This window comes from Nyctereutes procyonoides, unplaced genomic scaffold (genome assembly GCF_905146905.1).
Source record: "Nyctereutes procyonoides isolate TBG_1078 unplaced genomic scaffold, NYPRO_anot_genome, whole genome shotgun sequence".
Classification (NCBI taxonomy): domain Eukaryota; kingdom Metazoa; phylum Chordata; class Mammalia; order Carnivora; family Canidae; genus Nyctereutes; species Nyctereutes procyonoides.
The window spans coordinates 19,150-42,598 of NW_026575063.1; the positions used below are offsets into that span (position 1 = coordinate 19,150).

General features: G+C 51.4%; 1 protein-coding gene across 1 annotated transcript; it reads left to right on the plus strand.

The window, feature by feature from the left end:
- Window positions 1-53: 53 nt before the first annotated feature.
- Window positions 54-23,414, plus strand: LOC129514400 (basic helix-loop-helix ARNT-like protein 1). The gene is made up of 14 exons (XM_055332958.1): window positions 54-123; window positions 2,760-2,892; window positions 3,563-3,715; window positions 6,244-6,282; window positions 6,597-6,638; window positions 7,989-8,146; window positions 9,779-9,858; window positions 14,287-14,379; window positions 15,777-15,894; window positions 17,613-17,762; window positions 20,236-20,482; window positions 21,831-21,966; window positions 22,548-22,659; window positions 23,260-23,414. The coding sequence occupies exons 3-14, from the start codon at window positions 3,576-3,578 to the stop codon at window positions 23,412-23,414; spliced, it is 1,470 nt and encodes a 489-aa protein (XP_055188933.1). The 5' UTR covers window positions 54-123; window positions 2,760-2,892; window positions 3,563-3,575.
- Window positions 23,415-23,449: the final 35 nt, after the last annotated feature.

Genomic DNA, 23,449 nt, shown 5'->3' on the forward strand with positions numbered 1-23,449 from the left:
GGAAGAAGTTGACTGCCTGAAAGGAAACTACAAAACACGAGACTCGCTTTTAGGTGACCAATAAGTCCCGTGGCCCCTTGCTCCGCCCAGGGTGAATCTGAGCTTTAAGAACTGTAACTTCAGGTAATAAAATCACACCCCCAAGTCCCCTCCCCCTGCCCTCCACACCTGACATCGTTGGCGGCTTCCATGGTAGTTCTTTCAGAAAGTGTGGTTTCTCCCAGCGCCCTGAAGCTTGGGGTAGTCCACCTCCTGCAACTGTCTGGCTGCTCGAAAAGAGGGAGTGGGGGCTAGAGGTAGCACCGCCGTGTCTGCTGGCAGCCCAAAGGCTCACCGAGACCCCGAGGATCGGGCTCTGTACTCCTGATATCTGTGATAACAGCTCCTAGCAGCACCTGTCAGGGCTTTCGATGTGATTACATGATTATAGAACACTCCTCAAAGAATCCACTGGAATAACCTGGAAATTTCTGAAAATGAAAAGTCTGAAGAGGAAGCGGGTTTGTTCTACCTAATAGTGGAAATGTATTATGAGGCCACAATAACAAATACTGTGGTACTGGATTGGAAGTAACTAGATCCAAGGACCAGAAGAGGAAGTCTACAAGTAGACGATAAATCCATAAAGGTGGCATTTCAGATTGGTAAATGGTGTCGGTACAGTTACCTGTCCACTGAAGGGCAATAGGTAGGTACCTCCAACCGTAGGTAGTGTACCAGAAGTAATTTCCAGATGGATTAAGAGCTAAGCAAATCATAAAAATATTAGTAAAGAGGATATTTATAATTTATGGTGCAAAAAGGCTTTGAAAAAACATGTCACTTCTAGTATCACCTATAAAAACTAAGCAAAGTTAAAAGGCAAAAAGGGGGTGGGTATTTATGACATCTGTGACAAACAAGGAATGAATATCCCAAATATACGAACTTACATATTCATTCAACACCTATTTGTTAGGTACTTACCATATGCTAGAAAGTGTTCTAGGCCACTAAGGTGCAAGTAGTGAACTGAACAAAATGCCCACTCTTCTGATGCTCCTAGTCTAATGGTCTAATGGAGAGGAAGCTAGTAAATAAAGAAGTAGATTATTGCTAGGGGCTATGGGAAAAAAATGAAGCCAGGTGGGGGTGGTTAAGGATGATTGGTCCTGGTGGGGTGTTGTAGTATATGGATATTCAGAGAAGCTTCACTGCTGAAGTGACATTTGAGCAGAAATACAAAGGAGCAAGGAAAGAAGTGGGAGCTGATGGGATTTTCTAACAGGTTGGGTGCAGGTTGTAAAAGGAAGCAAGGAGTCAGGATGACTTCTAGGTTTGGGGCCCGAGCATTCAGATGTGAGCATCACCAAGGGGCTTAGCTCAGGGAGAACCAGGGGGTTTGGTTTGGACGTTTCAGTTGGAGGCCTCTTGGCCGTGTAAGTTTGGAATTCAAGAGCAGTCAGGCTGGAGGGATAAATTTGGGGGTTCTCATAGCATAGATCATATCTGAAGCAGCAAAATTAGACCTCTTGGGGAGTGGGTATAGGCCGAGGAAGTCCGAGGACATCTGTAGGACCCTCATGTAGAGGTGAGGGAGGAGGAAGCACCCACAAAAGAGACCCGCAAGGAATGAGTGGCCACTGAAATAGAAGGGGACAATGAGGAGGTGGCCTCTCTGGAGCTGAGAGACAGCGAGGAGGGACAGATCAGCTCTAGCAGATGTCGGGATGGGGCAGGTATGGAGGTTGGAGAACCAGCTACCAGACTTAGCAATGACAATGACGAGCCCACTGGGGCACCTAACAGGGCTGTTCCATTGGAATGATGGGGACAAAAGCCCAATTTGTGTTGCTTTATAGCAAGGAAGAGGAAAAGAACTGGAAACAGAGAAATGGGGGTACCGGCTAGAAGGGAATAGAGTTCAGAAAAGCGTGTGTGTTTTCCCCAAGATGAGAGTTGTTGTCCATGTTTATCCAAACCAGAGTGACCCAGTAGGGTGGGGAAAGTGGATGGTGCAGGGTGTGTGGCAGGGAGAGAATCCTGGGGCAATGATCTGCCCTAGTGAGAGGGGGTGGGCCAGTGGATGTGCTCCCTTTTCTCCATGAAGTAGAAAGCAAAGTATCTGCTAGAGGGAGGATGGGGAGCTGTTGGAAGCTTGAGGAGAAAAGAGAGGGTATGACGTGCTTGATGGCAGATGGGGGAATCCACAGAGCAGGGGAGCCAAGGAGCAGCGGGCAGCACTGGCATTGGAGGTGTGCGAGGAGGTGGATGGGAAGGGAGAGCAGCCGGTTCACCGTGTGCTTCTCTGCCACCAGGTTCCGGTGCCCAGGTGAACATGAGTTAGGAGGCCCATCCATACTGAAGAAAACGTGGTAGGAAAACAGGACATGAGTGGGCAGAAAGGAAACCAGACACATGTCTATAAACATAGGGACACCATCCGTAATCATTTAAAAATGCAAGTAAAAACCAATGGGGTTTTGTTTTTTCCTTCGGATTGACAGGAGCTCTTGCTGGGGATAGAAATTATTGGAGCTTTTCAGCAGCACAGTGTTCCAGAATGTACCAAGGCATATTATGTGTGTTCCCTTTTGTCCTGCTTTTAGACATTTAGATGGAGAGATAATAGCTCAAGTGCCTGGAGTTAGAACACAAAGATGCTCCCTCTGGCTGTGGTTGTGAAAGTGAAAAGTTGGCGCACACCTAACCTGGTGCACTCATCTGTGGGTGGAACAGAAATCGGGCAAATGAGCTCACAGCCCCCTCTTGCTTTGCAGATGAAGAAACTTGAGCCCGGGGAGAGGGAGTGACCACCCCAGTCACCTGGTGTGGAGCTGGGACCCCCGTGTGGGTGGGCAGCGCACGGCCCCTCCCTCTTCGACTTGGTTTGGAGTTGGAGTCCCTTGCAAGGTACTCATCAGCCTCTTTTTTGGGCCGACTTACCCCACGCTTATAAAATGTGGGTTCTCAAAATGTTTTGCAAATTTGTCTGCACTATCTTTGTGTCATCATGCAGGTTTTCCTTGCAGGGGATGCTGGGGGCAAAGGCTGGTCAGGGCAGTCAGGACAGACTTTGCCTGGCCCCGTGATAGACGGGGGACCATATCTTCCCCAGCTCCCAAGAGAGACTTACGGCCGGAGAAAGGATATTTTCTGCTTTCCAATGACTTTTACAAGAGTTGTAACAAAAACACAAAGATAACGAGTGAATCATGTTTATTTTATTGATTGCAAGAAAATAAAATGAGAGCTGTCAGAGGATATCTGGTCCCCTCATGGGAGGAGCACTGGGCCCCAAGCCCATAGAGCCTTGGGTTCTGGAATCGTTCTTGCATGCCCTAGCATGGGCACCCAGGAGAAGCCACCCAGTTGCTCTGAACTTTGTGTCTTCATCAGAGCTATGAGCAGGTCAACCTCCGTTCTCTATGCTAACTCCTAAAGCACATCCTGTTCTCGCCAGTCTGCGGTATCCCTACTCCTGCTGCTGGGTGGGAGCCGTGTTGACGCAACAGCCCAGTACCCCCCTCTCCACCACGTTAGAAGGATGCCTAGAAATCACCTCTGTGCCTCCTTGTGCCAGTTGCAGACCTCCAATGGCTGACCAGAGAATGGACATTTCTTCGACAATCAGTGACTTCATGTCCCCAGGCCCCACCGACCTCCTCTCCAGCCCCCTCGGCACCAGTGGCATGGATTGCAACCGGAAGCGGAAAGGCAGCTCCACCAACTACCAGTAAGGCCTTCTGGGCTCCTCTTCCTCTGCCTGAACTTGGTGTCCACTCCTGGCACACTGAAGGGCTGGCTCCTGTTCCTCCTGGAAGAAGGGGTCCTCTTTGTGGAAAGGGCTGGAAATGAAAGCTACAAGTCTAGGCGGCCATACAGTGGGGTCTATTGTTGTTGTTGTTTTTATCTTCCCACTGGATTGCAAGCAGGATGGAGCCTCCAGCACTGCTGAGGCACCCACATCCCCCCTCCTGTCCCCAAATTGTCCCACATGAGGGGAAAAGGAAGAGCCCTAAAGCCAAGGTCTACCTTTTACCGTTTCCTTTGTCCTCCTTGGCTCCCTTGAGCCAGCTGGCTTAGCCCAGTGCAAATTTGTCCTGGGTGTAACCTCATGGTTTCAAAGAGAACTTTGCCTGAAGGCCTCTCTGGGGAAGACCTCGGTTGCTTAATTGTTTGTGGCAGGTGTGAGTGCAGGTCCTCTCCGAAAGCACCGTAGGAGCATTGACGCCACCCTGAAACATTACTCCAATTACTATGTACCTGTTATATTAAATAGTATTTTTGTTTCTTTTTAGACTTGATGACTTTTCTTTTGAGTAAGTAAATTTTCCCACTTACAGTCCACTCTTGTATATCTGTACACACACCTGGGGGATAGGGCGCTGCGGAGAACCTTCTAAGGCATGTTTTGTTTTGTTGAGGCAACTGTGTGCAATCTTATCCCGACGTCCACTTGAGAGGTTTTCTTTTGTTTAATGAGGGAAAAATCTTCAAGGAGGTGTCTCCCCCACAGCAGATGTCCTTTCTGCTGAAGTTCACAGGTCGAATTTGGGGAGCACAGTGACCGAAGGTCAGATGCCCACTAGGAGATGCTATGATTAATGTGTAAGTGACCCCAGATGATTGAGCAGGCGACTCCCAGGGGATGGAGAGTGGGTGTGAGGCCTGAGAGGGTTCTTCTGGACCAGTCCATCCCCCACAGGGAGGCCAGGAGTTTTTCCACAGACCTCTTGTCTTGAGCAAGTTCTCGTGGAGTCACCGGTGCACCGGTGCCTTCTAAGACCTCTGCGATCTAAACCTGTGGTCCCCTGTTGGTCCCCACCCAAGACCTCCAGGTTTCCCTCATGGACCCCTTGCAAATCTTCTGTGATTTGTGGAGACCATATTAAGCACCCCTAGCCCCCTTCCCGGTCATCTTAATGTGCTGAATGCATCTGATCTGTCAGGCAGAGCTCTCTTCACCTGAGATGATGATCCGGGCCTTGGTGAGCAGATACGAGCCAAGACAGAAGGGGAGGGAGAGCTTTCATTTTCCCCTGTGGCCTGAATGGTTTCTCTTCTGTGCTTTAGGACTAGCTGGAGAAGCTCTCTGCCTGTGAGGCAGCCAAGGGCTCCTGGTTGTGAACCACTGTCCCAGAATGCCCATGATGTGATTTAGTGCTCCTGAGAAAAGTGGCTTTTGCCCTTGAGGCTCCATTGCTTGAAGGGCCATGTCCCTCTGTTCTTCCCAGACAAAAAAGGAGAGGCTCAGGTGCCAGTCAGGGCCCTCCTGCTGATAAACTTAGGGGCGGAAGAAGGGTGTGGGCTGACCCCAGGGAGATTTGGAACCCCCATCTTGGAGGATTCTAGTCTGTTTTCTGTTGAACCATAAAGTGCCATGAAACTGGGACCTCTGGAGTCTATAAAAGGGAGGTAGATCCCTGCCGTGACCCCAGGACGCTCTGCGGCCCGACAGGGTTCCATGCCCCTTGGCCCCACTCGTGCCCTGGATCCCAGCTCCTTAGGCCGAGGAGGTTCCCACCTGGCTGAGAACCAGAACACTGGGTATTAGTGCCTTTGAGAAGCTGCCTCAGGACTCCTCTCAGTGCTTCTCTGTGGGTACATTCGCCTCCCCACCCCCGCCCCCCACCAAATATGCACATGTATATTTGAGGCTTGGTATGTTCTGCAAATGAATAAACTCCATTTATCCAGAATGATGGGAAGAATGAGGTATTCTAGTTACTTGGATACTCTGATTAAGAATGTCCATAAAGGGATCCCTGGGTGGCGCAGCGGTTTGGCGCCTGCATTTGGCCTAGGGCGCGATCCTGGAGACCCGGAATCGAATCCCACATCGGGCTCCCGGTGCATGGAGCCTGCTTTTCCCTCTGCCTGTGTCTCTGCCTCTCTCTCTCTCTCTCTGTGACTATCATAAGTAAATAAAAATTAAAAAAATTAAAAAAAAAGAATGTCCATAAATGCTGTGTATTCCCGATCTTCAGAATATGGCCTAAAATATTACCAAGCAAGCTCTGTTGATGACCATATGTAGCTTTTGCTTGGTCATCCAGAAACCCGGTCCTAGTTTCATAGTAGGTGCAAGTTGTGTGTGTCTGACGATCCTGTGTCGATAATCAGTACCGTGGCCATTTGAACATTCTGACTATTTGGTTTCTGGATAAATGAGAGCCTTCCGTGTTGTAAGAAGCTGCTTCGTATGTCTTGATTCACAAAAACTCACGTTCTCTCTTGTTTTTTTTTTTTTTTTTTTTTCAGAGAAAGCATGGACACAGACAAAGACGACCCTCATGGAAGGTACCATGAACCCAGTCGTGACCTTCATCCTGCTAGCGGTTTTCCTTGCATAATTACGTGTTCTGTTAGTTGGCGCAGATCTCACCCATGTCCTTGACTGGGGATAAGAGGGAGGCTGTGAGCCGGGGAGTTCAAGATGGTCACCCCTGGCCCCCGGCGTAGCTAACAGCAGGAGCCCTTGTGTGTTGAGAGAGAGGACAGGGATTAAGCTGGGAAATGAATGAAACTGGGAGGAAAAGAGAGCTGTATAACTTTGCCATTAGTCTCCTAGGGATCGTGTTTTATCTTTTCCTTTTTTCTTTCTTCCCTTCCAGGTTAGACTACACAGAGCACCAAGGAAGGATCAAAAATGCAAGGTAAGGGCGGGCCTGTCTCTAAACCATCCTGGCTCTGGGTGTTGAGAGCACGGCTGAGGTGGCTCTGTGTCTGGTCCCTGCTGGGCTGAGCATCCTTTCGGGGATGGGGAAGGTGTTGAGGGCCTTCGCTTGAGGTGGCCGCCTGCCCTTTGTCCCCTCCACACTGGGGTGGCCTTCGCTCTTGGCTGTCTAAGCCCATTAAACCTGAAGGGGCCCTTGGAGTAGCAGGAAGTCCTTCACGGCTGAAGCTTTTCCCCAGCTGTCTTCAGCAGGTTGCCGCTTCCTGACTCGAGGGCCCCCAGAGGAGACCTGGCTCAGTGACTCCGTTCTTGGGCTGGGCCTCCCCTCTCAAAGTGGCCCTCCCTGCACTGCGAGGCCGGACATGGGGGCTCCTTTGAGTAGATTCTCTGACTCGGTCCTTCCTGCCTCCAGCCACACGTGCTGCCCCCATCCACGTGGGTCTTCCACGCTCCTGCCATTAGCTCTAGGGTCCTCTGAGGCTGTCATGCCATAGAATTTGACTGACCTGAGACTCCTGGCTTCCCCCTCCTGCACAGCCTAGCCTTGGTGGGGGGTCCTGCTTGGTGGCTCTGTTGCTATGGCAGCAAACTGCGTTTCCAAGGGTGATGTACCTCCATAGGGACAATCACAGTGGCAGGTACAAAGTAGTCGGGGAGAGTGCGTACCTGTGGAAGCACCCTCCTGCTTTGCTGCGTGGCCACGCCGGGGAGGGAAGAGTAGAACATTCTTCAGAGGAAGCTCATTTTTCAGAGGAAGCTCTCGGGGACAGATGCAGCATCTGCTATATCTTGGTGGGGTCGTGGTTGGTCCAAAGATGGCAGCATTGGTTACCTAGTGACTCAGTCAGTGAGTCTCTGACAGGTGCACTGCGGGCTCCTCACAACCTCAGAGACCACTTCGGGATCACAGGATCCCCCCCAGTGGCCATTCCAGAAGCTTCACTCTTTGCAGACCCCACCTCCCTTCTCTTTCCTTTCATGCTTACCTTAAAATGCAACCTCACAGAGGCTGAGAGGAAAAGAAATGAGAAATTAGCCATCCAGTTTGCTCTGAGCAGACAGTTTTGGTTGTTTTGTTTTTGTTTTGTTTTTGTTTTGTCCTATTTCTCCTTCGTGCTAAGTATGAGGGAGGCCTACAAAACCCCAGTAGTGACCCCTGGCAGGGAGGCCACTATTTTGGTGACTAGTCAAAAAGTCTAGTTCAAAACCTGGTGCACGCTGTAAAGGTGGCCTGTCAGGGGAAATGTCAAAACCAGTTACGGCTTATTTTTGTCGTTTCCCTGAGGCTTGGCCTCATTTTATAGAAGTCGTTTTTCCCCTTGTTGTGCAGGGAAGCTCACAGTCAGATTGAGAAGAGGCGTCGGGATAAAATGAACAGTTCCATTGACGAGTTGGCTTCCCTGGCGCCCACGTGCAACGCCATGTCCAGGAAGTTAGATGAGCTTACCGCGCTGAGGATGGCCGCTCAGCACATGAAGACGTTACGAGGTGAGACCTCAGGCTTCATCTTCTTTGTGACCTTGTCCACACATGTTGCCTCCCTTGCCTCAGTTGTGCCTGAGTCCCCAGTACAGTGTGTGTCAGTTGACAGATGTGCAGCGTTGAGCAACAGGCCTAGTGCCACGTGGGGTGATCACTGAGCTTACATGGGGTCCGGTTGGGGTTTTGCAGCTGTTCCTTCCCCCGCCCAGGGGGTAGAGGCTGCGATGCGTGCCCGTGTCTGCACGTGCCTGTGATCCTCGGGCGCTGTGTGTAGCTGAGGGGGGCCACACATCTTGCATGTAGGGGGGCCAGGGCCCCGGCCGTCAGAAGGACGGGTGCACCTAGGGATGCTGGGGGGGTCCCTTCCTGTCTTTCAGAGGAAAATTCACCATGGCTCCTTTAAGGAGTGAGTCACCGGCTGGTGGTTGGTTCTTGCTGCATTTTGCTGTCAGGGATGAACACTGATGGTATTTTCATGTTCCTGGAACATTCCCAAAGCAGATAGAGTCTTCACGAGGGAGGCAGCGTCTTCCTTCCTCTCCGAGCGCGGGGCGGGCGAGCACGCGGGGCAGGAAGGTGGAAGTGGCGCTCCGGTGGGGCCTCGGACCCTCAGAGGGAACTGGAAAGTGGGTGCTCAGTCCGCTTCAGACCTCTGACCCGCGTGCTACAAGGATTGTGTCTTCGTGTTTCCACAAAGCCACCAGGAGGGCAGAGTCGCCGGTTTTGTCTGACTTGCGATCCCCCATTCAGACCTGTCTGCGTCGTGTCCACTAGAATTTCCTCTTAGTGAAGGTGATAGAGATTAGGTTACTACAAGCTAACTTTTTTATTAAGTTGGAAGGAAACGAGTGACACATCTCGAGTCATAAAAAGCCGGGCTGTGGCTCAGCCTGTGCCTGGTTAGTTGATGTGAAAGTCCCAGGCACATCTGTCACCCTCCTTCCCCGTGTGCTGTGAATCATGGACTTTTTCTGTTTTATTTCTTCACTGTTCTGTTTTTGCGGATTCCAGGTCATTTGCTGCTGGCATTTTTCTCTTACTGTTCTCCGATGCGATGCCAGACTGATGCCTTTTAAGCATCTTGTCCCCTCTCAGCCCGAGGACCCAGAGCTGTAGTCACTTAAGTGATGCGTTTCTCTGGGTTGCCAAGCTCATTTGCCTTGCCCGATGAAGAAGCACTCCCACCAGATGCCTTCTACAATGTATTTATTTACTCAGGGCCTGGCAGCCTGGATGATGTCCCAGGAAGGCTCAGCGTGACGATTGGAGGGACTGCTGGTCAACCCATTTAATGTCAATCTTGGGGGGAGGGAATCCTCCCAGGACCCTCTGCCGCTTGGCTTCTGGAGCTGCCTTCTCTCTTTGAAGCAGATTTTTCCTTCTGTCTGTTACCTCTTGGCTCCCCTCCAGTGGCCAGAGCAAACTCGTTAGGTCCCCTGTGGACAACAGTGTTGTTTTTTCAATGGCTTCTGTCCGAAGCCCGATCTAGCCCTGTCTCTGTTAAGGAAAAAGAAAATAAGATTGAAGTTCCAGGTGGCAGGGGCCAGGCCGCATCTGGAAGGGTGGAGGCGGCGAAGTGGAATGAGACGTTACCTGAATAGAAACTGGACCAACTCTTTCTCTTTTCTTCTCCCTAAGGTGCCACCAATCCATACACAGAAGCAAATTATAAGCCGACTTTCCTGTCAGATGATGAATTGAAACACCTCATTCTCAGGGTATGTCGCATTTACGAGCTTGTTTTGTACACACTTTTATGAATTTCTGGGTGAGGTACCAGCCTGTGGGAATTTGATGTCTAACCTTTGGACCTTCTGAGGCCCCTCGTCTTTTGGGTCTCCACCTCTGTCTGTTTGTCTGGACAGTCTTCACATTCTTTCCCTGAGGTCTTCCTCCTCCCCTTCCATGCTTGCTTAGACAAAAATGGAAGGCCCAGGCTACTGTGGTTTTTAAATAGAAGGAGGCAGGATTTTGTTAAAAATAGGTAGTGAAGAATCCCATTCCTGCATGAAGGCTTTAGAAAAGGATGGACATCGATAATTGAGCATTTGTCGTCTTCTCACTTAACTGCTGGCACAAAAACATCCACATCTACCCTTCCACCAAAACCCCATCAAAGCAACAAAGCTTCCAAAGACTCCTCTTGCCAAGGAGGAAAAGAAATGGGGGACGCAAGGCTCTCCCCTCCTGGCCGTAGCGCTCACTTCATCTTGCTCCTCTCTGCGGAGAGGCCATCGAGGTGGCGCCATGCAAACTTGGCTTCCGTGTGGGATTGGGTCTGCCTCTGGGTAGAGTGAGATCAACTTGGAAATCGAAGGGAAAGAAACAGGATTCAGAAACCTGTCCTCTTGCAAACTATAAAAAGAAAAACAGAAAAACCTAACTGAAGGGAACTATACCAGCCTCCTTCCCCCCACAGCCAGGGTGGACCTTGCTTGCTAAGCCCCTACAGTATCTGGGCACCTCTCTTTGAGCTGACATTTGCCAGGCCTTGGGACAGAGCCCACTCTGTTGTCACCCTGACTTTCAGCTCTGCTGGGCTTCCGGTCCTTTGTACGTCTGGCCTGTGTGCTCACTCCAGCATTCTCTACCCATCCCTGCCTGGCGTGTTATCTTAATTGCAAAGCTTTCAGCTGCAAGGAACAGATGACCTGATGAACAAATGGGGTTTTGTTTCCCAAATATAGCTGGTCCTGGGGTAAGCCATGAGGGGCTGGTGGCTCCATGAGGGCGGCCAGAACCAGGCTCTTCCTGTCTTCGAGAACAGTCCTGCTGAGCTAGTGTACAGCTTGTTTCCTCAGTGTAGCCATGCTAGCCAGACACAAGGGGCAGCACAGTGTCTAGCCCAGCTGTCCCTCTTCTCAAGAAAAGCTGTGCCTTCCTGAAAGCCCGATTGTAGATGTCAGCTTCTCCAGAAGATGTTACCTGATGACCCCTAGCTTCAGGGCAAGGATTTAGATTTTTCCCACCATCATAGTAGAGGCAGGCGAGGGTCCCCCATCAGCATTTGCCACACACACTTTCCAGAGCCACAGTCATTTGCTAGATTTTCCTCCAGAAGTGGCTCTCAACACCCAGTACAGAGCTTCAGCTGTGGTCTGGTTGGCCTGGGATTGAATGGGCCTGGTGCCTTCCTTGACACAGAAGTCATCCTATTAGTGCCATGTTTTGGGCCACTGTGATACCATCCCTCCCATTCCTGTACATGGATTATTGTTAGGTCAGGTTTTTTCCATCCTGTATAGGTGCACTTCGGTTTTTTGAACTTCTGTTTCTACCAAAGTCTGTCTATTGGGTGGCCCTATGTTCCAGGTGGTCATTAGTGATCCTTCGAAGCTGCTTGCGATGGGTAGATCCCACAGGCAGGCCTGGTGCGTCTTTCGTTTTTGAGACTTAGTTCTGTATGCACGGCCCTTGGAAAATCCAAGTCCACAATAAACACGTTGGGGGCGGGGGGGGCGTCCCAGCAAGTTTGAGATGGTCCTTGGGCTACCTCCCCCAGGGCACAGTTACTCTGACGCAGCTCTGCACTGCCCCCTCCATCCTCCTTTCATAAGGCTGGCCCGGTCCTCAGGGGGGACCTGCTGCAGTTAAGCTACTAACTGTGTCGGCAGCAGCTCTGGAGAAACCACCAGGGCTGGCTTCATGGGCATGCACCCTACGCAGCCACACGGGGCCCAGCGCTTGTTTTAATGTTCTGCTCTTGCTGTCTGGAAGATCCTGATTTTTGAACCAGGGCCTCTGCATATCCATTCTGCACTGGCCCCCGCAATCCCGGGGCAGGGCCTGATTGCCGTACTGCTGATTGGACGTCTTTAGGGAAAAAAAAATGAATGTGTGCGTATACACAAATGGATTTGGTTTTGAACACCTATAAAGTGTACGAAGCCCGTGTTCTCTATAGGTTTCTCTCTGTATGTATCGTTATAGATCTACATGTAATATATAAAGATCTCCCTTTGCAACGGCAAATGCTTAATAACTTGCTCTCTACTTTTCTGAATTTCCTGTCACATGCCCACACTTGCCAGGGTATGGACCAAGGATTTTCATGCCATTTAAGCTAAATACTTCATCTCAGTCTTGCCTTTCCTGTGCTTCTGCATCCTGCAGCATCAGTGGTGCTGGGTCTCCCCCGATGAAACATCTCTGACCCCTACCCCAACCCCGGCACCTGCCCGTGGCCATGAGGCACCATCTAATCCCTTACCATTCTGGGAGCCCACTTCCCAGAACTTTCCTGCACAGACAGCGGGGGCCGCTCAGGTGGTGTTGGAGGGGTGGGCAGCAGGAACTGGACTTGTACTTTTCTTCACCAGTGCAGGTCTGACTTCTCCACCAAGAGCTTTCAAATGGCTTCGGCAAGTGGCATGTCAGGGCCAGCCTGAGTGCTCTACCTCCCATGTTCGGAAAACTAGGCAGGCACCCCCAGAGCTTCGGCCTGCCTCCCCCGCTAACCCTGTCCTCCCCCACCAACCCTGTCCTCCCCCGCCGGTGAGCCCACGGCACCCCACCCATCTCCACTTGTGAGGCGGCCCCTAGGCCCTGGCTCCTTCACCTGGTGGCATTTATCTGCCCGGGGGAAACAGAGTCAGGATGTTTGGAGCCTTCCCTGTAGGCTGACAGGAGCTCACTCTCTCGCCCTGGATGGATTGCAACCCACTTTGTTCCCGTCAGGGGTTCAGCATTCCCTCCAGCATGTCGCAGGCACCTCTTCCGAGTCACCTACCTTTTGTGCTGCTTCCCTGCACCAACGAAAGCCTCAAGACACTTCTCATGTTAGATGTGAGACCGTCTGCAAGGCGGTGTGCAAGTTATTAATACCCTATTTTTTGACAGAACGAGGCTTCCAGCAGATGGTGTTTGGAAAGACTCTTCCTCTCCACTGTCCTCCCCTGCCCTGTGCCAGCTTAGGGGGCCAGCTTAGGGAGGGAGCGGCCCCAGCTCCCTTCTGGCTGAGGGGCCTGGTGCCTTCTCAGCGGCAGTGGTTCCCCTCCTACTGCTTTCCTGTCTGCACAGGTGCCTGTGCCATTATTTTGCCTCTGGCACACGAATTCATTTCTTAGTTCTTTGAATTAAATTACATCCCCAGAGGCCCCTCTGTGGAAAAGGGAATTGGGTTTCTCTAGATTTTTCCAAAGAACAGACCGAGGACTGGTGAATAAAACAAGATTAGAACTGTGTTTGCTGAGCCTGAAAGCAAGCACGTGACCGAGCGTGGAGCACCCTCCGCATCCCTGGGAGGCCCCCGGCTGGAGCTGAGCAGTTGTCCGTCCTCAGAGCTCTGGGTGTAGGGTTCACGTGCACCTAGACCCCACGAGCTGCAGCCCTCAGACTCTGCAGCTTTGGTATTTATCCGCTTCAGTCTAACAAATAGCATCCTGTCTCCGTATCTGCCTTTCCTGGGACTTGAGATATTTTACCTGCATTTAAAGTGAAGAAGGAAAGAGAACGGAGGGGAAAGTTTTGCTTTGCTTTGCTTGCCTCACTTAGGATGTAAGCAGCCCAGCCCCAGATCCAGAAATGATCTTTGAGAGCAGTAGTTCTCCATCCTGTGTACATTAGAATCATTTGGGGTGGGGGTGAGAACGATACTCCTGACCCAGCCCCACCCCAGGCCATCAGCACGAAGACAGCAGCAGCACAGACACACAAGGCGCCGCTCCAGCTGTTGAGAACCATCGGAGAGAGCGCTCCGTAAGTGGCAGTGTTCAGGCTGAGGGCCAGGGTGGCCGGGATATCGGGAGGGGGTTTTGATGGAAGGGCTCCTTTCAATCTCAGGTTCTATGATTCTACATAGTTACAAGTAACAAAATAAAACAGGACTTCTCCAGACCTTGATACACTCCAAGGAAAATTCTTAAAATGAATTCAGTGTTGTAACTGAAATTGCTTCCGTGGGACCGTCCCCCGTATGACGACGACGACGATGATGATCCGTATGTCCATACCTGCCTTTGAGAGAATCTTCTTCTTCTCATGAGGCATTCCTTTTGAGCGTCCTGGGCTCAGGATGCTTGTGAAACTCAATGAGTACAGTTTTGTGCTTTGGATACTTAGCAGACAAATCCTTAGTTGCTATCAGAGTGATTACAAACCGTGTTTCCTAAAGTGCGGTAAATTGATTATCCATTTCTCCTGATTAGGCAGCAGATGGATTTTTGTTTGTCGTAGGATGTGACCGAGGGAAGATACTCTTCGTCTCAGAGTCTGTCTTCAAGATCCTCAACTACAGCCAGGTATTATTGCTTATGCTTCTGTTGGTGGTGGGCAGCCTCACGGCTGCCAGAAAGGTCACCCCACTTTTTAGAAGAATTATAATATACAAGCCACACATAAAAGGCTTATATTATAACTCCCCCCCACACACACACCCAATGCTTCTTCCAGAAAATTTGTAATTTCTTAACAGAGAAGTAAATTTAAATCTAGAAAAAAAATCTTTTTTTTAAGTTTTATGTATTTTTTTTAGAGAGAGAATGCATGGCAGGAAGGGGCAGAGGGAAAGAGAATCTTAAGCAGCCTGCACTCAGTGCCGAGCCCGATATGGGGCTCAGTCTCATGACCCTGGGATCATGACCTGAGCCAAAATCAAAAGTCAGACTCTTAACCGACTGAGCCACCCGGGTGCCCCTAGAAAGAAATCTTTTTAGTATGTGTTCTATGCTTCCCTCACTGGAAGGTTTGACTGTGATCTCATCAACAGCTTTATACTTTCTTATTGCCGCACAGTGAATATCCCACAGCTAGAGAGAGCGGAGGAGGCACGAGGCAAGGGGCTACCTGACCAGGAAAGGCAGATGATAACCAGAGAATGAAACAATGGGGATCCACCCATACTGTGTTTGTGATGACGTATCCCTTTTTCATTCTATTGAATCTCGGCTCCTTCTAAAAATAAAAAAAAATGAGTGTAATAATACCTTTTATGATTGTTCATAGGATGCAGTAAGATAAGCATGCCCACAAGCTTCTAGAGCAAAGTTTTTTAAGCAGAGACACTCTGTCCCTAGCATTCTTATTCACATATCCACCCATCCATCCACCTATTCACTCATTCCTTCACCTGCTGGTGTTTGCATGGGAAGCTGGTAGGTAGGCAGCAGAATTGAAGAATCCAAAGGATAGTTGTGTGAACTAGAATGAATGTAAGTTGGATGTATCCAGAGTGTCTTGCTCTTCTTGGTCTTGGGGAAAAGTTACGAAGGCGTTTCTTTTTTTCCCTGCTGCCACACAAGGCCGTGGAGGCACACGGTGTGACACAACAACACGAGGGCCCAGTGGGGCTAGAGTCCCCGCCCACACCCTGTGTTCCTAGCAGAGCATTTGTGGCATCCAGAACAAATAACAGGGAACACGTACAGCTGAAAGACTCCTGCCTTCGAGGAGCATGAACTATTTATAGAAGTATAAATATACGCCCTTCCCCCTCCTGTGTCATGGACACCAAAGTCCCGATGCCTCACTGCCTGTCCTGTGTGTCCCTAGGCACAGTGATTGGACAGGTGTACGTGTTCACACTGGACATATTTGAAATTCCCATGCCTAGAAATACAAACTAAAAGGCAGAGCACCTGTTGGCTAAGTTGTATCCCACGTGCTGTTGACGTGTGGTTTTCACGCTTCCTCCCCACAGAACGATCTGATTGGTCAGAGTCTGTTTGACTACCTGCACCCTAAAGATATCGCCAAAGTGAAGGAGCAGCTCTCCTCCTCGGACACGGCGCCCCGGGAGCGGCTCATAGATGCAAAAAGTGAGTCCAGGAGCAGGCTGCGGCTGCTTCCTCGGGGCCCGTCCGCACGGCTGAGCGAGGACTGCAGCGTGTGCCGATGCGCTCAGCCCCCGGCCTCCCTCCTCTCTGCCCCTTAACTGGGTCACACGTGCTCTCCTGGGCTCAATGCAGTTATCCACCTACCTTCCTATTTGTTTTGCTTTACGTAATGTCCAAATCCACAGGGAGGAAAAACAGCTATTTTGATTCTTTCTGGGTTTTAGACTCCCCACCCCCCAGAATCTATAAATTCCCAGTTGTGTGCTCCTGAGTTTAAAGGGCTCACACCAGTTTGATTCCACCACCCCCCTCCGGAAAAATTCCCTCTATTTACTCGAGTTACACTCATGCACCTCCTAAGATAAAAGTAAGAAAACTTGAAATATAAATTGGAAGTTTCTTTGGCCAAAGTGGTTCCTCATTAGTTGGGGCCCCCTCCTGGCTTCACGTCCCCCACCCCCACCCTGCTTCCCTCACCCGTGCCCCCCCATCCCTCCTGCGTGAGGCCCTGTAGCTTTCCCCCATCAGTCCCGGGGGAGCCTGTGTGCTCCGGCAGTTAGGAGCATGGAGTCTGGAGTCTGGTTGCCAGGCTCACTTCCTGGCTCTACCATTTGTCAGCTGTGACCTTTGACCTTGAGCAAGTTACTTAACCTCTCTGTGCCTCCGTTTCCTTATCTACAAAATAGTAGCGGTTTCGTGGGATGGTTGCGAGGATTAACTATATCGCTATACATAAAGCACGTGGGGCAGCTCCTGGCACACAGTGGGCACGGGGTCAGTGCCACGAGCTCACGGGCCAGTGTGGTCACGGCCCAAGTTTCCTGCTTGCACGTTCCCCCATGTCAGCCCCCAGAGGGAAATGTCCCCAGAGAGACCTCCTTTAAACCATCCTTTTCATTAAGGCACTCCTCTTCCGAAAACTTCAGTGTGGCCCCTGGTCCCTGTTGCCTTTTCTAGTCTGGCCCTGGCAATTTTTGGTAGTGACATGAAGAGAAAAAGGAGGTGAGGTTTGGTCCTTGCCTTTAAGGCTTGTGCCATACAGTCGAGGAGACCTGGGGCCAGCACCCCGCGTGATAGGTACCTCCATAGAAATAGTGCCAAGCAGAGAGAACAGAGGACTCGTTCTCCTGTGGACACGAGGACAGGCATCCCCGAGGAGGTGACGGCTGGGGTGGGTCTGAAAGGAGGAGTCGGGGTGGGTGCACCAGGTGACAAAGAGAGGAACAGAGCCGGGGGGCAGGGGGGGAAGGATCTCGGGATGGAGACGCATCCCCGCTGTGTGCTAGGGCGAAAAGGATCGGGGAGGGGGCCGTGTGTATTCCAGGGAGGCTCACCCGGGAGGCCCTGTGGGAGGTAGGTTGGAGGGGTGACGTCCAGGAGCAGCCCCGGCGGTGGCCCCCCCCTCTGGCTTCTCCCACGGTGGGCGCTCGTTATCCCCGGACAGTCTGCAGACCAGTAGCCAGTGTTCGCAGCAGGATCGCAGGCCCGCTCCTACCGGTAGCTGCTTTCTAGGAGATCTGGAAACCTTTCCAGATTGACAGCCCGCTCACCCGCGATGCGTCTTTCACGGCGTCAGTGAGGAGGAATGGTCAGTATGAGGCAGTGAGGCAGGAAAGAGGAGGCTTTCTTCAAGGTCACTCTCCCCCTCCTGACAGACAGTACTACTCTCAGTTTATCACATTCTGTGTATTGATTTGCAGCTGGACTTCCAGTTAAAACAGATAAAACCCCTGGGCCATCTCGATTATGTTCTGGAGCACGACGTTCTTTCTTCTGTAGGATGAAGTGTAACAGGCCTTCAGTAAAGGTGGAAGACAAGGACTTCCCCTCTACCTGTTCAAAGAAAAAAGGTAACCGTTTCACTTCTTCACGATCTTCTTGTAGGGCCACCAGGGCGGCCTGGGTCGCGAGCTCGCGGTCCTGGGGTCGAGCCGCGCATGGGGCTCTACGTCCAGGGTGGAGTCTGCTTCAGATCCCCTCTCCCTCCCACGCTGTCTCTTCTCTCTTGCTGTCAAGAAAATAAATAAAATCTTTAAAAATAAAATAAGAAAATCCTGATACAGGCGAGGCTGGCTTGGTGCACGGGAGCGCTCAGCACGGTATTGGCTCAGCGGTCCCCTGCAGGTCCCAGGACTGCAGTCCCGGGGGCCATTGTCCCCTACAGAGTAGGGCCGTTGGGGAGCAGGGGAGATTGGAAAGCCCCGACGGTTGTCACAGTGACAGAGACTCGTGGGAAAGCTTCCTCCATTTAAATTTTGTTTCCATGTGGTTGAGAAGGAACACCCTGAGCCACGATGCCAGCCGCTTCCGAGCATCCCACTCGCCTGCTGAAATTACTCTTGCCGCATCCACCAATGACTTCCATGTTGCTGAACACAATGGACACTTATTTTTCTTCCATCTTAAAGTATTTTTTTCCCCTAGGATTCCATGAAACCTCCTACTTCTCGTCTCCCCCATCCTCTGCCACTCTAGGCCTCCTCCCCACCTCCTTTTGCTGGCTCCTCATCTGTCCTGCACCACCTTTCTATCTACACGTGATCCGTAGGCCATGTCTTCTCCCTTGGTTTGCGGTGCCACTTCCATGCCGGTGGCTTCCAAGTTTCTATTTCTGGCCCAGGTTTTTCTTTTGAGCTGCAGATCCATAAGTCGGCTTCTTAAATCTATCTGCTCAGCCGTCTCAAGGGCACCTCAAACCTGATCTGTGCGGAAGTGACCACCGAGCTCCTCCCTGATGTAAATGGCACCACAGCACCTGGCTGCACATCCTGGGAGCTGGAGAGGTGCCCTCAGCCCGCTTCACTCCTCCCTCTTCCAGTCCGCTCAGGTGCAAAGTCCTGCCACCATGAACCCCCTACAGAAGTTATCCGACTGCGCTTATCCACCTCCCCGTTGACCGATCACTCAGACCCGGGCTACCCTCCGCTCTCACCACGGCCGGTGGAGTAGGCTCCTCACACTTGCCTTCTCTCCACACAGCAGCCAGAATGATCTTTTTAAAGCAAACCTGTCTATTGGTTCCCTACTTAAAACCCTATAGTGTTTCCCATTGCTCTTGGAGAAAAGTCAGGAGTCCTTAACGCGACCGCGACCGCCCCCACTCCACATGTTCAGCTGTGGCGACTTCCTTTCGATGCCTCCTCCCCCTTTCTGCCGTGGTCTCCAACTGGAACGCCTGCCCCCCACGCCTGTCCGTCGGCTCCCTTCAGCCAGCTGGCTGGCCTTCTCCTTTAGAGCCTGGCATCGGGGTCAGGCCACCCCGGGCCCTCCTGTAGCCCCTGCAGGTGCCCTTGCTAGCACTTTCTTGCAGTTGCACTGTGCACTCATTCATACGCTTGAGTCTGTGTGCTCCGTGCGGCACGTCCGATTGGTCTTCCGGTGACTACCCCGGACCTGATGCTCAGTGAGCGCCCCGTAAGGATGTGCTCGTTGTTGAACTCCACAGCTGTTCTGCACGGAATGTGTCCAGGTGAAATCCTTCTCCCTCTTCTCTAAGGCAGACTCCATGTCCTCTCTTCTCCGAGTCCCTGAGCAGCAGCAAACATTCAATCCAAGAAAGGTGGAGTCCCCTTCGTTTTCTTTCTTCATACCAAATGTTTTGATATTCCCGCCAGACCTCACGAGTTCTCAGGAACCTCCCGGCCTCCTCGTCCTCCCTGCGGGGCCAGAGCACATCCTCACCACCTCTTGCTGTGTCCTTGTCTTACTCTGTGTGCTCCTTGCTCTTCCGGTTTACCTATCGCTCTGCTCCTAGGGTATCCAAACCACCATTTCCTTTGCTGTTTCTCCACTTAAATACCTTCAGAAGCTCTCCATTTCTTGTCTGATAAACACGTATTTGTTAGCAAACAGTCTAAGACCCCAATAATCTGCCCCCAACTCACCGTTCCAGCTCCACCTCCAGCCCCTCCCTTTCCACTTCAACCACACCGATCTCCCTATTGTTTCTTGTACGGGGATGGGACGTGCCTCTGTGCTTTGTACCTTCTCAACCTTCGTACATCCTAGTCCCTTAGCCAGTGCTCATCCTTCTTGATCACCTCCTACGTGGTTTTCCTGGGCGGCTCTCCTCTCCCCAGGTAGATTGAGTGACTCCTTCCTTGGTATATGCGATGGCCTTGGCATAACCGGTCGTGCTCCACACGTAGGCCCCAGGATGATAGCTGTCTGCTTCTAAATCTTCCTCTCTTGCCAGTTCTCCCTTCCAGAGAGTAGAGCTTTGTTCACTTTTTGACTCCCTTCCCACATCCCGGCCCACCACAGGCTGCCCATGCCTGCTTGCCCAGAGCCGTCCTGTCACTGACCATGGACTTTGCTTTCTAGCAGATCGAAAGAGCTTCTGCACCATCCACAGCACAGGGTACCTGAAGAGCTGGCCACCCACAAAGATGGGGCTGGACGAGGACAGCGAACCAGACAATGAGGGCTGTAACCTCAGCTGCCTTGTCACCATTGGACGCCTGCATTGTCACGTGGTCCCACAGCCGGTGAACGGGGACATCAGGGTGAAATCCATGGAATATGTGTCTCGGCATGCGATAGATGGGAAGTTTGTTTTTGTAGACCAGAGGTAAGAGTCTGCGAACTACCCTTGAACAATAATGGTACAAGATTTTCACCTCTGAGTAAAGCAGAGAAGGCTGGGCCATCAGCTGGCTTCCCTGAGGGTAAAGAGAGAAGGAAGCGATGGGGATCTCTGCTAAAAAATGAGACCCATCCGAATGTCATCATAAACAGAGATTTTTCTCTCTAATGCTCTTTGGCGTGTAGCGACAGTTAAGGAGACATCGTCACGGTCGGAGGTCCATGGCCAGGGGAGAAATGATAGGCCTGGTATGCTGTCTGAGGGCGGGTGGAAGGTTCAGGACCACAGCTGAGATCAGAATTCTGGACTGTGGGGCTTGGAAAGATGATCTAGTCCTGAGCTGTCTGGTACAGTGGACGTTGGCTATAGCAATCTCACACGGCTATTCAAGTTTTTTTTTTAAGATTTTATTTATTTACTCATGAGAGATACAGAGAGAGAGAGAGAGAGAGAGGCAGAGACATAGGCAGAGGGAGAAGCAGGCTCCATGCAGGGAGCCCGACATGGGACTCGATCCCGGGTCTCCAGGATCAGGCCCTGGGCTGAAGGCGGTGCCAAACCGCTGAGCCACCCGGGCTGCCCGGCTATTCAAGTTTTAATTGAAACTACACTCAGAGGTGTCCGGCTCCCTAGGCACACTGCAGGTGCTCAGCTACATGAGGCTGAGGGCACAGGCCTAGCACATCGCCACTACAGAAAGCTCCATCAGCAACACTGACCTAGTCCAGTCTCACTCTTAATAGATGAGGAACTGGGGCCCCCCCGATGACTGGCCCCCTCCCATTCACAGCTGAGCGGTACTAGACCTGAGCCAAGAACCCAGATGTCCCAAGTTTGCCACTGCTCTCTGCTGTCTCCTTGAGAATATTCACCGGCTGATTATTTTTCTGGCTATTAGAAATAATCACTACATACTAGAAAAAGACACCACCATTTTCCAGGGCTCTTGTGTCCCCTGCCACTGGAGCTTCTGATGTTTGATCATCCTGATTAAAAAAAAATGTAGTGAGATAGAGAAGGTTTGCCCTGGGGTTTGGAATTCTATCACATTTTTGGCTAATATGGTTACATTTTAAGCCTCCTTTGTTGGAAAACAGCCCCTTTGAAAGGCTTCTTTCCTTTCTTTTCCCTCTGCTTTTATAGTGTTGGTTAAGTTCAGTTGCACCAAAAATATATATATATATATATATATTTTATGAATATATATATATTCATATCCACCTAGTAAGCCCTCTGGAAGGCCATCCAGGGTGGACCTTGTTCTCATCAGCTCTGGCGGGGTTCATCCACTGAGCAGAAACCATCTCAATAACTTTTTTTTTTAATATTCTAGGGCAACAGCTATTTTGGCATATTTACCACAAGAACTTCTAGGCACATCATGTTATGAGTACTTTCACCAAGACGACATAGGACAACTTGCAGAATGTCACAGGCCAGGTAAGCTGGGCTGTACGAAAGGTTTTAAGGTCAGGGTGTCCCCCTGCTTCAAAACTAGTCCGCATAAACGTTCCAGAGAAATCTGGTTTACCAGACCCCCTGGTGACGTGGGGGGTCAGCCAGCCCAGAGGTCTCGAAGCCAACATCTCTGAGGTGACGAGGCTGGTGTTCCCAGGCCCTGTTTATCCCCTCAAGGAGAACCCACCTCGGCCTGCCTAGCATTTTTCTGTACTTAGGACAGTGCAGTTTCTGGAAAGTCTCTCTTGTTCAGAGGATTTACAGGAACGCTGTAAAGATTTAGCTCAAACAAATCTGATTCTCTTTTCCATAAAAACCCGCAGTGCCTTCTGTATTTTCCCTTGACTTTTGGCACCGGCACAGACTAGCCTCCTGGGAGGGACCAGTACTGACCCCTTCCCTCTGTGTCCCGTTGGTTCACCTCAGACCTGCACTTCCAAAGAGGCCCCTTGTTGTACCTCCACTGCCACAGCCCTGACTCAGGCCCTTGTGCCCAACCCATAATTGTGATCGACTCCTAGCAGGCCTCCCTGCTCCCTTCTGCCCCCAGCCCCTTCCATGTTTCATACTTGTCCCATTTATGCCCCAACAGGTTGAGCTCGATAATGTCACATCCCTGCCTGAACCTATGGCCTTTAGACTCCAGGCCTTTGACCAGTGTTCAAGGCCCTCCTCAGCTTCACCCCCACCAGGCCCTGCAACTTGTGGGGCACTGCTGAGTCCTTCCCTCCCTCCCTCCGACACACTTGTAACCCTCCTTCCTCTGCGTAGCCGCTCCTCATTCCTGTCCTGAGGGCAGGGGTCATGCACCGCCCCCCTCCATCCCCAGTGCCTGCCTGGCACATGAAAGGCGCTTGTTCCATGTTCGTCATATAAAATAATGAGATGTGACTAGGTGAGTGACGTCCCGGGCTTCAGATGTCCTAAAAGTGCTGCCCTGCCCTCTGGCTTTGTGATGGGGAAGGAACAGGGGCCCTTTGGACGCTTGTGGCTCCCTTCACAGCGGGTCCCGGCCACGCGTCTGAATTGCAGTTGTTCCCTGGCGCCTGCAGTTCCTACGCTGAACAACAGCGGGAGATTCACGGATGAATCGAAAGGCTGCGAGTCAAGGCCTCAGAAGCAGCCCAGCCCGAGCGCCCGCCCCCGTGGCGCAGCGTGAGCAGCGCGGCAGGCCCGGGCGCCTCCGTCGCAGAGCACGAGCCCCTTGAAGGGTGGCGGCAGCGGGGCCCCGGCACACGTAGGGTTTGCTTAGTTCACTGCGTTGGTCTCAGGAAGCAAGATTCACGGTTTCTTTGCATTTTCAGTTTTACAGACGAGAGAAAAGATCACGACTAATTGCCAGAAGTTTAAAGTCAAAGATGGTTCTTTCATCACGCTCCGGAGTCGATGGTTCCGTCCCATGAACCCTTGGACCGAGGAAGCAGAGTACATCGTGTCAACCGACACTGCCGTCTTGTAAGTGTCTCCCCGCCCGGGAGGCTCTCTGGCGTCCAG

What these genes read in the sequence shown, in the direction of transcription:
- LOC129514400 (XM_055332958.1), top strand. Translation starts at nt 3,576, where the DNA reads ATGGCTGACCAGAGAATGGACATTTCTTCGACAATCAGTGACTTCATG. An exon ending in GGAAGGATCAAAAATGCAAG is followed by an intron (nt 6,639 to 7,988) that starts GTAAGGGCGGGC and finishes CTTGTTGTGCAG; the next exon opens with GGAAGCTCACAGTCAGATTG. An exon ending in GCACATGAAGACGTTACGAG is followed by an intron (nt 8,147 to 9,778) that starts GTGAGACCTCAG and finishes CTTCTCCCTAAG; the next exon opens with GTGCCACCAATCCATACACA.